This window comes from Phalacrocorax aristotelis, chromosome 13, assembly GCF_949628215.1.
Source record: "Phalacrocorax aristotelis chromosome 13, bGulAri2.1, whole genome shotgun sequence".
Lineage (NCBI taxonomy): Eukaryota > Metazoa > Chordata > Aves > Suliformes > Phalacrocoracidae > Phalacrocorax > Phalacrocorax aristotelis.
This window is the reverse complement of record NC_134288.1, coordinates 9,275,356-9,290,582: the sequence shown is the minus strand read 5'-3', so window position 1 is coordinate 9,290,582 and position 15,227 is coordinate 9,275,356. Positions and strand designations below refer to the sequence as shown.

General features: G+C 48.4%; 1 protein-coding gene across 1 annotated transcript; it reads left to right on the top strand.

Moving 5' to 3' along the window:
* The first annotated feature begins 9 nt into the window (after window positions 1-9).
* On the top strand, window positions 10-15,227 carry TTI1 (TELO2 interacting protein 1). Its single transcript, XM_075108426.1, has 7 exons — window positions 10-2,510; window positions 3,001-3,186; window positions 3,982-4,130; window positions 4,977-5,117; window positions 6,540-6,744; window positions 7,476-7,563; window positions 13,654-15,227. The coding sequence occupies exons 1-7, from the start codon at window positions 215-217 to the stop codon at window positions 13,886-13,888; spliced, it is 3,300 nt and encodes a 1,099-aa protein (XP_074964527.1). The 5' UTR covers window positions 10-214; the 3' UTR covers window positions 13,889-15,227.

Here is a 15,227-nt window from a genome sequence, read left to right as displayed (position 1 = left end):
TAACGTCACTTCCGGCACGCGGCCCCCCCAGCTAAGGGAGGCAGGTAGGCGCGCCGGCCCTCAGGGGCCGCCCCGGGACCGGCCCCGAGCACGGCGGGCGCGGCCCCGGCCCCAGTGGGAGCCCGTGAGGACGCCCCGGGGTGCAGGTCAGCGGCCGCTCCGAGCCCGGCGCTGTCACAGCCCCCCGCGGCCCCTCGGCTGCAGCCGCCCGAGCATGGCCGTCTTCGACACCCCTCAGGAGGCGTTCGGGGCCCTGCGCCCCGCCTGCGTGCAGCTGACCAGAGCGCAGACGGTGGAGAACGTGGCGCGGCTGCAGGCGCACCTGGCGGCGGTCAGCACCTCGGCCCTGCAGGAGCTGCAGGAGTACGTCCTCTTCCCCCTGCGCTTCGCCCTGAAGGTGCCGGGGCCGAAGCGGGAGCGCCTGGTGCAGAGCGTGGTGCAGTGCATTTCTTCCGTCCTCGCAACAACGTGCGTGAAGAAGCAGGAGCTGCTGCAGGAGCTTTTCTCTGAGCTCTGTACGTGCCTCTCTCCCCCTTCTGGCTCAAGCAAACCAGCCGCAGTGTCAGAGGAGTTAAAGCTGGCTGTAATCCAGGCACTCCACACCCTGATGCATTCAGCTTATGGGGATGTTATCTTGTCTTTGTATCAACCTTCCACCCTTCCTCTCTTAGGATTTGCTGTATCTTTGCTTCTGGGCTTAGCAGAGCAAGAAAAAGCAAAGCAAATTAAGATCTCTGCTTTGAAGTGCTTGCAGGTTCTAGTTTTGCAGTGTGACTGCCAGGAGCATCGACACCTAGATGAAGATGAGGCACAGCAATGTGGGGATTTGTTTGCTTCTTTTCTGCCTGGGATTTCCATTACACTGTCTCGGGTTATTACTGGAGACATCAAACAAGGTCACAAAACCACCGTTTCTGCCATCAGACTCTTTTATCTGCTTGTTGGCTTGGTAATGGCTGATGAACAGCTAGCCAGAATACCAAAGAATAAAGAAAAGCTGCCAGTGAAACAAAGCAGAATATCAGAACTAATGGTCCATAGAGGACCTGACTGGAGTAAAAGTACTGCTGAAAAGCTCGCTCTCCTTCTGCATAAAATGGTTGAATTTTCTTCAGTTCACCCCCACTGGAAAGTGAGACTGGAGCTGGTGGAGCTAGTCCACCACTTACTGAGGAACTGCAGTCAGTCGCTGGCGGACTCATTCAGTCATCTTTTAAAGGCCTTGGTTGGGTTGGTGAATGATGAAAATGGCGAAGTCCAAAGGAGGTGTAACGAGGTTCTGCAAGGCATTGCAGAGCAGAGGATCGTAGCACAGAACAGGGCTCTTGCTGATGTCCTCTCCGAGAACCTCCATTCCCTTGCCACAGCTCTTCCTCGCCTGATGAACTCTCAGGATGACACGGGCAAGGTTTCCACCTTGAGCTTGTTGCTCGGCTATCTGAAGCTGCTGGGCCCCAAAATTAACATTGTCCTCAACTCTGTATCCCACCTCCACCGCCTGTCCAAAGCACTGATGCAAGTTCTGGAGATGGATGTGACAGATGTGAAGATAGTGGAAGACAGACGCTGGGGCTGTGAGAGCACGTGCGGACCTTCAGGCTCCTTGCAGCATGGTGTGCAGAAAGGCAGATGTCAGAAGAAATATTTCCGCTTCTTCACAGAGGAGAAAGTTTTCCAGCTCCTTCAGCAAGTTTGTCGTGTTCTTGGCTACTACGGAAACCTCTATTTGCTTGTGGATCGTTTCATGGGGCTGTACGGTGAATCTGGCATGTACCGAAAGCAGGCAGCGATGGTCCTCAATGAGCTGATTGCAGGAGCTGCTGGAATGGGGGTGGATGTCCTTCAGGAAAGGGAGATTTCACTGAACATGGATGATCTCAAAGGGTCCATAATGTCCATTCTTGATGAGTACACAGACCAGGCAAACTGGTATTTGATCACTAGCATTGATACAGAAGAAATCAGTGGTGAGCACTCTGTGCAACATTCAGGACTTACTGCCCATCCAGGAGGTGCGTGCAGCAGCGTTCTTCCATCCCCAGAGCCGCATGTAACGACCCACACCATGAACAGCAACATCTGGCAGATCTGCGTCCAGCTGGAAGGTGTCGGCTGCTTCGCTGCTGTCCTCGGGAAGGAGTTCCGGTTGCTTCTGCTGTCAGCTCTCTACCCTGTGTTGGAGAAGGCTGGTGACAAGACTCTGCTGATCAGTGAGACGGCACTGGGGACGCTGGTAGACATATGCGAGGCCTGTGGTTATGACTCCGTGCAGACTTTGATTAATGAGAATTCTGACTATCTGGTGAATGGGATTTCCCTGAATTTGCGCCAGCTGGCACATCAGCCACATGCTTCCCAGGTCCTGGACACTATGCTGAGGCATTCAGATGCCAGCTTGCTGCCACTTGTAGAAGATGTTATCCAAGATGTCTTGTCTACACTAGATCAGACTTACAATAACCAAGCTTCCACTTTCCTCAGGGTCCTTCACTCAGTAATGGCAGCTTTAGGTATCTAAATGATGTTTACTTTGTGTAACTCAGTCTTACTGTAACTAAGGGTACTTGTCTTTAACCTTTCAACTTGCCATGGGAGATTTCAAGTAGTTGAGGTGCTGCAGCACGATGGCAACCCTGCTTTGCTTGGTGGGCCAGCTCTCAAGCAAATATCGCCAATAGCTTCCTCTCTCCACAACCGGTTTCTGTTGGTCTAGCCTGCAGGCTTGCAGGAAGGTGGCCTGTAGTGGTTGAGAAAGGATGGATTTGCTACTCCTGTAAGTGTTCTGTAGAAGCATGTGGAGTATATCGCTTTTTATTTCAGGGGGTTTAGTGTTCTCATACCATCAGGGAGGTCACAGTGATGTGACAGCAGGTGCCTGATTCTGTAGTTCAGTCCCGTGAGACTTGAGAGTCATGTTCATCTCTCAAGGTGTCTGGTACCTTGCTGACTTGTAGGAGGGAATCGTGGTTGCTTAGTGACATATCAGTTCCTCTTTCACAGTCCAGTGGTTTGGATCATCCTGCGGTGAGAAACAGCAAAGGCAGACTGCCAACTGGCGGAGCAGGACTTTGTCCCAGGGGCAGCAGGTGGTGACAGGGCAAGAAGTGGAGCGATTCTTCCTTGACTATGTCAGACAGAAGCAGATCGCAGAGGGCAATCTTCCTGACACAGAGGATGAGGAGGCAGGTCAGTACCGTGCATCACTGAAGAAGAGTGTGTTCAACTTGGAGAAAGACAGTGACCTCTGAGGCTTCCTTTTCCCAGATGGGGTACTTGGGACCAGGCTGAAAGCCTAGCACATGCCAGGTAGTCTCAGGTCTGCTTTGAGCTAACCTTAGCTCATGTGAGGTACTGCTGGGTGTTCTTGCTTTGTTCTATGCATGCGGATGGCAGTGAAATGTTTGCAGATCAAGGCTTGTCTAGCTCTAAGACACAAGCACACTACATTTTTCCTTACCTCATAACCAGCCATCTGGGTTCAGGACCCAAAGTTTCCTCTTTCTGGGATCCTACTGCATCTTCCTCCCTTGGGAATCCCTATACCATTTTCTCCTGGCTAATGATGCCCCCACTCCCTTCTCACTTGGCCTTGGCAGGGCCTGCAGACATTCATATAGGGAACTTTTAGTCTTTACTGGGCTATGCTGCAATCCTGACCTTTAAATACTTCATCTTTAAATACCCAGGCTTTTCATTTTTAATAAAAATCAATGGGAAATAAGTCTATGGTGAGGAGAGATTGCAAATGTCAGACCAGCTGCATTGTCCAGTAAAGAAAGCAACTCTTCCCTAGTCCCACATCGTTAACTGAATCTGACACTTAACTGACACAACTGAAGTGTAAATTTAACTATATCTAATTACGTTAAAAAATGCCGAAGGCCCCATTTGGGAATTTGCAGCGTAGTTGTGGGTGGGTATTGTGATCTCCCAGAACTTTCAAGTAATTTTCTTGGCTTCAGTAATGGTTTTGCCTTCCAGATGAGGTTCCCCCAGTTGCTAAGCCAGAGCCAAACAACTCTGACACAGAAGAAGAAACTCTACTGCCAAGCCATGCTCAGCTGGCCAAAGATGTGATGGAGAGGTGCATCCACTTGCTGTCTGACAGGAACCTCCGAGTGCGGCTGAAGGTTAGTAAATGCTGGATTTGAGGTGACAGGTGGTGCCCGTGAAGGGGGCTGGTAGTTCGTCAATACATGCACAATTCACGCTGGGCTGGTTAGTGCTGCCATATGCTTATTCAGGACAGACCCTCCAAGTCTGGCAAGAGAAAGGGAGGTGGTTCTCTGGGAGTAATCTTGTTTAGGAATGGCAGCCAGACTGAACAGAATCTTAAGGATGGCTTCATATCAGGTACCTTCCCTTGATGCTCACGGTAGTCAAGCCTTGTGCCTCAGCCTTTGGTGGAGGAGGCAGAAGCATCTTTCTCCCATCTAGGCCTCCCATCCCCCTTCCACAGACTGTAGTGCACAGTCTGATGAACATTTCTGAAGTTGCTGGGGTGATGATAAGCAGGGCTAAAAGCCTGGGTTTTTTTAATTATGAAAATCCTTTGAAGGCGCCCTCCTTTTAAACTGCAAAGCAAGACAGAAAATGCAGCAGTGAGACATAACCCAGATTCTTACCACAGAGGCCGCAGCCCTGCCAGGTGATCCTGCTGCTGTGCCACAGGAGCACTAGGATCCTAGTGCACAGCTCAGCCTGCAGGATCGGGCCAGAAATCACACCCCGGTTCCAGCCTGGCTCTGTAGCCCAGCACAGGTTGTGGCACTGTGCTACTTGTCCCTTTCTGAACAGGGTTGTGTTCTGTGCACTGCTCTGTTATCCCAGTTCAAGCTGAGGTAAAACTGTACCCTTTTGTGTTAAAGCCCTCCTTTCTCCTGGCTCTCTGGTGTGACACTGGGGATCCCCCTGAATGCCTGGTGCTGCTGGGACTGTAGTACTCTGAAAGTCTGTTACTTACCCCTCCTGCCCAGGTCCTGGATGTGCTGGAGCTCTGTGTAACTGTGCTGCATCCTCACGGAAACCATCTGCTTCCCATGGCTCATCGTGTCTGGCCAGCTCTTGTCACCCGGCTGATTAGTGATGACCCTCTGGCAGTGCTCAGAGCCTTCAAGGTACAGCAGCGAATCTCTGCCAAGAGCTTTCAAGCTGGTGCTTAGAAGGCATTGCTGTGGCCTGTGAGAGAAGCACTGAGCTTGAGGAGTGATTTTTTAAATGTGGTTCAGAACACAGGGTCACCACCCTGCAGTGGGTAGGCTTGTACCACTCCCAATGCAGCTTGTCGACAGATAAAACCTTGACACTGTTCCTGGGGGAAACAGCAATATTAGTGGTTATTGCAGGGGGGAGGAAAACTGTTCTTTTACAGCCTAAGCAGCTCTCAGAGGCACTGTATAGTCCAACTTGCCCTTGCTGGAGCCACAGTCTCAGCACCCCACTTTGGAAGCTTTGGACTGAAGAGAAGGGACTGTTTCACGATTGAGGCATTGGCAGGGGAAGGGAGAGGTTAAGCAAAGGCTTAGCCGCGTAACAACACTGTTAAAGAGCTCCTGGCCATGTCAACTGACTGCATTCTCTTCCTGACTCACAAGTTGGACAGCAAAGCATGTTTCCAGATGTTGCCAGTCTCAGGGTTTCACAGGGCTTCCTCTGCTGTGCAGAATGAGACTCATTTTAGAATCCTTCAGTATGAATAAAAGAAGAGTTTTGATTCCCCAAATTCAAGAAGCCATATACTAGAATTTCAGAGTAGTCATACCTCATGTGCCTGCCTTAAAAGAAGGGAGAGATCGCAACACAAAAACTAATGAACTCTTGAGAAATTCAAGGGGTCACTACAATTATCACTGAGATTGGGTTTTGTTTTAAGAAATCCCCTGTGAGTGTCTTCCTTCCTACATCTCAGGATGGGAAGCGTAGTATCAGTGTAAGCCAAACACAGCATAACCAACAACTCAGTCCTGCACATTAAGACCACGAGCTCAGTGAAGTGCCAAGAGGGAGCAGTGTTCAGGCCACATGGGTTGGTTCCATGGATCACCCCCTTCATTTTTACATGTATTTAAGTCCATTCTCTAGGCCAGTTTGGTTTTTATCCTGGACACCAAGAGCAATGGGTGCCCTGTGCTGTAGCCAACTGGTCTTTTTGTTTTCAAGCACGCTTGTAAAGATGGACTGTTTCCACAACAAAGGTGATTTATATTTTAATGGCATTTCTGTGAGAGGCTCCTCCAGCAATTCTGAATAAGACTTCACAAGCTACTCTTACCTTTACTGTGCTAATGAGAGAAGGGCAGTCCCAGGGGGTTAGCCATGCCAAACTGAAGAGCAGGGTGCAGGTCACTCGGCCTCTCCATGGAGCATTCACCTTCTGCGCATTATGGGAAACTGTAGCAGGCATGGTCATATTGCTCTCAATTGCAAAAAAATTATCAAGGGAGACTGATTGCCTTATCCCCTGAGCTGGTGAGGGTTGCTGAGCTCTTCCCAGACCTGTATGTATACTTATCCTCCGGTAACTGATGTTTCTCTATTAGGTGCTGTGCACCCTGGCTCAAAAGTGTGGGGACTTCCTGAGGCAGAGATTCTCCAAAGATGTCCTGCCTAAGCTGACCAATTCCCTCCTCAGCCAGGCCCCAGCAAGTGCCAGAGCTGGGCCTGTGTACAGCCACACGCTTGCCTTCAAGTTGCAGCTGGCTGTGTTGCAGGGACTGGGTTCTCTGTGTGAGAAGTTGGACATGGGTGAGTACCAGGGAAAGTATAGGTTGTATGAGATCTCTGCCAGACTTAACTCTTCTCCTTTCATCTCAGCTGACCAGCCCTGCGCTTGCTTCTTATCCTCCTGCTCCCCCATGGGATTGATTTCCATATCTTCTCCAGCTTCATCCCATTCTCAGGTCCTTAATCTGCCCTCGTTGAGAGCTCCGTATGGAGGGGCTGGTTGCTCTTTACTCCCCAGGAGACAAATGGGAGAGAAGATTCCCAGCACCGGGCAGAGTCTGACTGCTCATCTCACTTGTATGTGAGAAGTCGGTATAAAGTGGAGTGCCTGTGTTGCTGCAGCTAGGCGTGTTGGGCCATGCTTTGTTCTGAATTAACTGGAGCCCAGATAAGACTTCTGGCTAACTTGACTGGTTCCATTTTGGGGCATCTCTCTGGGTGACCCTTTAAATGCAGCACATCACATTCTTCTACTGAGTGAAACTCTCTGACAGTTTCCTAGGTTAAATTTCTGGAGCTGACTTTGATGTGGGAGAAGGTTTGCTAGCTTAGTTGCTCTTTTCTTCTCTTGATGCCCTTGATTGCTTTCCTAACTTTGCAGCAAGACGCTTAAGAGGCAAGGTCAGAAGAGCTCTGGGTCAGACAGTTCAAAGGCTCAGAAGCCTCTTGCTACCAATTTAGAGCTGATTCTCTTAGGCAGCAGCCACTGAGTAGGTTACCTCCTACCCTTCTTTTCTGTTCCATTTCTGCAGGCGAGAGTGACCTGAATAAAGTGGCAGATGCCTGCCTGATTTACCTCAGTGCCAAGCAACCCATGAAATTGCAAGAAGCTGCCCAGAGGTAATGTCTCTTAAATGCAGGTGTATCAGGTGTACAAATAATGTGGTACAGAGGGAACACAGTAACCCCTTTCCTTCTGCACCTTTCCTATTCCTCCCTGTGGCATGTTTGACTCTGTACAACAGGGTGTCTCATGGAAGTTAACCCCTTTCTCTGGTGAAGTGTCATTTACTACCCAAAATGAACTAGAGCAGTTAGCTTGCCCACAAGTTACAGTTGACTTTCAGATTACCTTGAGTGCATTTGGGAACAGAGGGGGAAGATGTGCTACTTGCTTTTTTCTAACTGCCTCCTATGCTAGAATACTTAGGACTCTTGGCCCATTGGTGGCATAAAACTGCAGAGGGGAAGACAGCAATGCAAGAGGATGTGCCAGACATTCCCACGTATTCTATCACTTAATACCTTCTGCAGGATGGGGGATTTACTTCTGTTATCCTTCCATTTTCCCTGGGCTCCTGTGATCACGTCAACCCAGGCTCTGCCAGGTGGACCCGAGTTTGGGAAGCTGTCAGTCTTGGCACCAGTATTGCTCAGAGAAGGTTGGGAGAGGTTAGAAGAGCACAAACACTTTAGGTGAACACACGTCAGCTCTATGAAGGGTTGACAGACATACTTTGCTGCTTGGTGTACAAAATCCTGCTCAGCATGTTCCTGCTGTCAGGGTAAGAAATCACTATTGTTTTATGTTGTCACCTGGAAACAAGGCCAGAGATTGCAGCAGACAAAACGAGTCCAGTTACAGAACATGGAAAGTGAATAAGAAAGCCGTGCACCTCTGTGTCTGCTGAAGGACAGGGGTAAAATCCCCCCACCTCTTTCTGTGTGGGCAACCCTCCCCTAAGGAGGGAGGAAGCCAGTGGTGAGCAGGTTCAGCAGGCACTGCGGATTTCAGAGAGCAGGCTGTTGAAAAGGGAAGAGCTGCCAGTTCCCTTTCACCTGAGCACAGGCCTCCCGGGGGGTGCAGGGCGTGAAGGGCTTTTGTGTGGCTGGGCAGCAGTTTAGACAGAGAGATCTCTCAGAAGCTGTAGCCGTACCTTTGTTTGTATTCCTGCGCTGGTGAGAGTAGGTTTATTTTTATCTTAGCAGCTTTTATTGCATCACAGCAGGTTTCAGCAGCATTTGCTCTGCAAAGGCGTTCTTCGCTGTAGGCTTGCATACCCTTAATACAATAAAGCGTTCATCTGTGTAAGCAATGCTGGAATGGAAAGCAGAACACCAGGATTTATCTAGATATTTGGAATCTTAAGCTTTTAAATCATTAACAAAGCAGTCTGAAAAGCTGTGCAATTTCCCCCCACAGCAGGGGTGGGGGGGAAGTACTGAATTAGCCCTATGATGTGATAGGGTCATTAGAAGCTATTTTGTGAAGCAAGCTCTCGCTTATTGGAGAAAAAGGGCAGCGAAGTTCAGGGCAAGTAATATATTTCTCCTGTATGTTATTTTTATTCTATTTTAAGGGATAAATGCCACATGTTACACTGCTCCCCCCATGCCTTTGATGCACCATGCATTACATATTTCACTGAAGAAAGCAAGGTTTATCTCATGTGTAGCTGTTGGCCAGACACGTACACATACTGAGGCATGGATCATGTCTGGCCTGATATTAATCGCACCTATGGCAGTACTTGTAGTTTTTTGGTTTGGGGGTTTTTTTTAGTTTAGTTCTGGAGCCTGAATGGATCGGAGTTAAACATATCACAGTCACTTTTAACTATAGTACACATGATATGAGGCTTCAGCTTGGAAAACTCAAAATTAGTTTGCACCATAACAATCAGCTCCAGCACCAGGATAAGGATCATTTCTCACACGAGCTTCAGCTTCCTTTCTCCAGCTGCTTGACCACCAGATTCCTCTAAACTCTGGTCCTTTTCTGTGCTCTCCATGTGCCTGAAAGTAATCCTGCAAACTGACACAGGCTGTCACATGTAAGACCCTTTCCATCTAGGCGATGGCAGTGTTATCAGCCTGCTACATGAAAAATTCTGCATTTTAAATGCTTCTAAAAACAGACACACCAGAACTAATCTTAGCCACAGCATAAGTGCCAACATACGTCACATAACTCAGCTTTATCACTGCAGAAATCATACAAGGTAAAAAGATGTTTGGAATCAGCTTGCCATATTGATTTATACTAACTGGCCTTTGCTCAGCTTTTTGGATTCTTACTCAACTCATGAGTTGTGACCTGCCAAGAGCAAGGTCAGGCCTTACAATGTTGGTTGTAGCTCCAATAACTCCCTGCACTGACTAACTGAGGATTCTGTAGGTATATGAAGGGTGAAGCACAAATTTTTGGCCAAGGTGCTGGAGCCAGGGAGGGAAAAAAAAAGTTTTGGCTGTCATCCAGGGATGTTATCATGCCCCAAGGAGGCTGCTTAATCCCATTTATGGGACCCTGTAGTTTTATTAGATAAACCAGTGGGAGTAAGTGAATTTTGTAACTGCGGCTTCATGCAATACTCAACAGGCAAAAATAGGCACTGGGGAAAAAAAAAAAAAAAAAAGGAACTCCAAAAGAACTCCAGCATGCCTGAGGAAGAGAAAATGGGACAATAGGCTGCTTTATAGATGGTTGCTGGGCATATTCCAGGAAGGGAATATTATTCAAAGCTTGGGAAAAAAACAAATACTGAAGAGGAGTTTGAGAAGGCTAGGGAACACTAGATATATCTTTGCTTTCGTTGATAATAAGCCAGTAAAACTGTGGGTAAAGTGACCAGGAACACTTGAGCAGCTAATGGGTGGTGGTGTGGGGCCAAGCATTGGGAACAAGGTGGGGGAAGGTGGGAAAGTCACAATATGTAAATCTGAGCTTCTCATCAATTAAAGTTGCATCATCCTTGACAAGCTTTTTACTGGGGCGGGGGGGAGTGGGGTGGGGGGAACACTTTGAAGGAAAAGAGATTGAAAGATTGTCATTGGCTTATGTCAACACTTCACAAATAGTTCTGCAATTTTTCAGTTTGAAGTGACTGTTTTGAAATTTACTCTTAATTCCTAATAAATGTTTACAGCCTGTGAAATTTATCAGTTGACCTTTTGGTCAACAGTCTGGATAGTAATAGGTTTTTTTTTCCAGGATACAGAACTAATTTCTCCAGTTCTTACTGAAGTCTGTGGTGAACTGTATCTAGTTAGACAGAAAGACTTGTCCTTCTGCCAGCCTGTTTACTGTGCCATGGCTTTGCTTAGATCTTGGGAAAAGACAAGGCAACAGAATAGCCAAACTCTGTTCTGTGCTAATAAAATAAGTTACTTAGCAGAACTGGAACAAATATGACCTTTTTGGACGTTTTTAGATACCGAAGTTGATTATGCAGCAACCCTCTTTTGGTCTGATATTATAGTTTATTGGATACTTATTGACAGCTGTCATTTGCAAGCTGGGCTGAAGTATACTAAAACAGCCACCTGCACAAGGCAAAATTCAATAATATTATATTTAAGTAAAAAAAAAAAGCAACAACAGAAAACAAACCTGGATTAACCCCAGGATTCTTTGCCATGGAAACAGGTTGCTTAGAAACTACCCCAGAGTTAGTTTGAAAATGTAAAAGTCAAGTTGTTCTTTAAGCTGCACAGCACTCCAGGTTATCGGGAGATAGTCACACTCCTCAGGCCATTGTGGGCACAAGAGGCAGTGGATTTCTCCAAGGACAGCTAATCTCTTGAGGGTTGCTCTCTCCAGAGCAGCTGATTGGGGAGAGGTTGGTGAGCAGGGTATCTTTGCTGTGAACATAAGAGGTAAAGTTGTGCACATGCTGGAGAAGCAGAAGCCAGCTCAATAGTATTCCCTGTTCCCATGTTAGCTTCATAGTGATTCATCTCTCTTGCCCGATCCTATCCGCCCCAGCCATAAGGAGCAAGGATGATTTCTATGCAGCTGCCCACCAGCAGCAGCCCATCATAAGCTAGGGGAAGCCACTGGGACCTGCTGTTTGCTGCATGCTTACACTGTCACAGCCAAGCAAGCACCAGGAGAGTGCTGGCAGCCAGCAGGGCTTGGAGAGCTGGTGCAGGGATATCAGCAGGTGCAAGCTCTAGACCCTGCCCCAGCGAGCCTGCCTGCATTTTATTCAGTCAGGCTGGCACTTGGGTCGGGCCAGTCCTCCCTTTTCCAGTCATCACAGCTGCAGTAACAAAGCCAGGGGAGTGGAGAGCTCACCTGCGTCTGGCCATCCCCCAGAAAGAAGGCACATTGCTGATGCCGTTGTTGCCAAGCCCAGCTATCACTTTGGAGCACGTTCACACAGGGTTCCTCTGGAGCAGACAGATAGGCACTGCAAGCACCTTCAGGAGGGGACACTACCAACAGCTTGCAGTGGCAACGTCTTCCCACATTGCTGTTGAGAGACCTGCACTGAGAGACAGGCAAGTGGTTGATGGCAGGCAGGCAAAAGCAACAACTTTGGCTGCACATGGAGTAACAAGTCCTATAGCCTCAAGATTATTTTGAAGAGATGAGGGAGCTTTCTAGTGCCCCCATCTCATTTCTATGCTTTTTCAGATTACCCGTGGTGCTGCACTCCCTTTCAGAGGAGAGCTTCTAAAAGGGATTTCTGCCTGCTGTACATAGGAAGCAAGCTCACTTTAGTTCTTCAGGGAGAAGTTTTGACAGCATCAGGTCTGGATTTTGTGCAGCTTTTGTAGCAGGTGATCTTTGATTTTAGAGAGGGAAGTTCTGTCCTGTGCTTCTTGGGGGAACAGAGACAGACCTACCCTCTGATTTCTCTTCATGTTACCTCACCCAGCTGTTGTTCTCCTCATGGCCCCAAGACTTCAGTAGGAACTAGAAACCTGAAGATGTGTGGCTAGGCATTTACTAGGGTCTTGAAAAGCTGACCCATAAATTGGGTGAGTGCTGCATACCCTTGGTGCTTATAGTTTCTGTGGGAGCACAGGGTACTCAGCACCATGCAGGAGGAGGCCTTGCAGTGCTGTCAGGGCAGCCTGCAAATTCTAGTTCAATTTTGTACACGGCACAGCCAGAGAACTTAATACCAGTTAAGCCCAATACACCTTCTGTGCATTAAACCCTGACACAGACCTAGCCAAGCCCATAGGTTTCCGACAATAAGAACTGGCAGGAAGAAATGAGTAAGTGTAGGTCATGCAAATCAGCCATTTGCTCTTTTGCTCCTAGGAGCTTCCTGCTCTCCAGCAAGACTGTCACCAGCATCTTTGTTACAGCAGCTCACAGCTGGAGTCAAAAGTGTGAAGTGCATACTCAAAAGTCAAATCCCCACCCCCTTACCTGGGGTATTGAAATTCAAAGTGAAAACCATCAACACAGCAGTAAAGCATTAGGTGAAGCTGTCACTCCTCGCTTCCTCTTTTCTATTGTTAATGAAGGTTTATGGTTTTTTAAAAAAAGAAAATCCTGCTACGTGAAAGGTGCTGTGCAGAAGGAAGACAATTTGGAGGTAGCCAAAAAGGACTTGGGATGAGGTGAGACCTCACATAAACAAAAAGCCCCGAGTACGGCTTTCAGCTCTGCTTGTGGCTCAGCCGTCCAGAAATACCCTTGTTTTTACCACCTCTGAAAAGGGAGAGAAGTCCAGATGGACTGACACCCACCCCTCAATCCCCAAAAAACAGGGAACGTGGTGAACAACATACACAACTTCTTTCAAGAGCTCTGCAGGAGCAATTGTGCAAAACAACCAGATGTAAGCAGCTGTACTTACATTACAATTACCGCAGTACTCTGGGGTCACCTCTCCGGGCTTGGGACAGGCTGATTTAGAAAGGCTTTTACCAGCAGCAGCCCATGATGTTGAGACCAAAGCCTGGGTCAGTTATTCACCAGCTGCTTGTCTGATGTTGATAACTTACTGCATGGCGTAATAACTATTTTTCTCCCACTTGCCAGTAGATGTGAAACCACTGAACTGTCTTCTCTTGGGCACAGGAACCATTTTAATGGCTGTCTCTAATGAGCTTCCAAGCCTGTTCAGCTGTCAGAGGTTGCAGAGAGCATCAAAGCTTTCTGTAGGTCTCTGCTAACAGCTCTGTTGGGTGCCAATCAAAAGGCCTTCTCCTTACTCTTCTTTCCTTTCTTCCCACTGTTTTCCAAAGTGTTTTCCTCCACTTAATGCACATGGACCCTGACAACACCTGGCTCCTCCTGAATGAGGTCTGCTGCCCTCACCAGTACGAGCCCCCCCACATTAGCCTGCGGCCTGTGAAGCTAAGTGGGATGGGGAAGCAGCGGAACGAGTTCACCGGCAACGTGCTGCTTCTGCTGGAGAGGCTGCAGCAGCTGGAGGGCGCGACACCACAGGCTGGTACCCAGGAGGCATCTCCTCCTTGACAGACCTACGCAGCAGCTGGGAGGAGAAAGAGTAAGCACCAGGATAGAGCTCACCTGGGAAAATCCCATCACTTGGGTTCCAAATCGTTCTGGGGGCAAAGGAAGGATTGCCCAGCCTGGGACACTGGCCAAGAGACCCTGCCCGCAGGCAGCAGTTTTGGGTTTTTTTAAACAGCGTTTGAGGCTGAGGCAGGTACACTGCCCTGATACCTCCTGACTTGTACTTCTCTGCACGTGGTGCTGGAGAGAAATCCAAGGGTCATAGCACATCTATTGAGTTCTTCAGGAAGGAGAGAGAGTAATTTTCCAGAAATGACTTCCAAACACTCCATCCTTGGGTGGTTCCCTTCAGCAGCCCCCCACACCCCTCTGACCTCCTCACAACTGTGATACTCCCTCCTGTTCTCAGCTGGACAATGACTGCCAACTCAAAACAAAGGTTTTTTCTGGCCTTAACCATTCCCAGGGAGAGAATCCTGTTTGGGGTGCATTAAAAACCTTTTTAAAACCAGTTGATATCAGAAAAAGTTAAAATGCATTTCCGGTAAATTCCTCACCAGTATTAGTGGCAAGAACATGTCCTCTTAGAAACATCCAGGCTGATCCTTAGAGTTTGCAGTTTGCTAAGACTGGCTGCTGAGATTGGCTGAATGCGTTGTGCTCCCCAATTCTCATCCCTGAGTGCGGGAGATTCTTTAGAAAGATGGCCAGCCGTGATTTACAACTGGCAAGTGATTTAAAACTCCTCCTAGTTCCCTGATTGCCTGCCATTCTTGCAGGCCATTTCTTAGACCTCTCAGAGTTTTTAATACCCACTCCAAGGAGAACTACATGAAGCATCTACCCGTGCCCCAGCATGGCCTCCCCAGCGAGTGCGTACATGGTCAGATGATGCAGGCGGTGACAGTAGGTGTGAGCATGGTGGTACCACAGCAGTGCCACGGTTTGCTTCAGCAGGCATAGTGCAAAGCAGTGAGCAGAGAGGACAGCGAGTCTTTGGGATCTGCTTGCTGCCCCTTCCAAAGGGCCACCCCTCCAGAATACGGCACGGGCTCACCAGTCACCTGGAAGCTGCTGTGGTGTACTCTAGCTCCCGAGTCCTCAGGCTCCATCCCCAGAGACTGTGGGTGCTGTTTTACATCACTGCTCCCAGACCAAGCTGTCAGCTGGTCTGGATTTGTCAGCTTCACCCAGAGCAACTTCTGGCAGCTGGCTGCCTTCCAACAGACGCGTGTGAAAGTTTTATGCTAGTGAAGAGAAGGGACAGATCTTGACCGTAAATTTGGAAGCAAGCTCAGAAATTCAAAAACCAAAGCAATAAACTAATTGTTACATGGAA

Bases quoted from the DNA above. Each gene is read 5' to 3' on its own strand.
- TTI1 (XM_075108426.1), top strand. From the start codon at position 215: ATGGCCGTCTTCGACACCCCTCAGGAGGCGTTCGGGGCCCTGCGCCCC. The intron at 2,511-3,000 runs GTATCTAAATGA...CCTCTTTCACAG, and splicing joins CTCAGTAATGGCAGCTTTAG to TCCAGTGGTTTGGATCATCC. The intron at 4,131-4,976 runs GTTAGTAAATGC...CCTCCTGCCCAG, and splicing joins ACCTCCGAGTGCGGCTGAAG to GTCCTGGATGTGCTGGAGCT.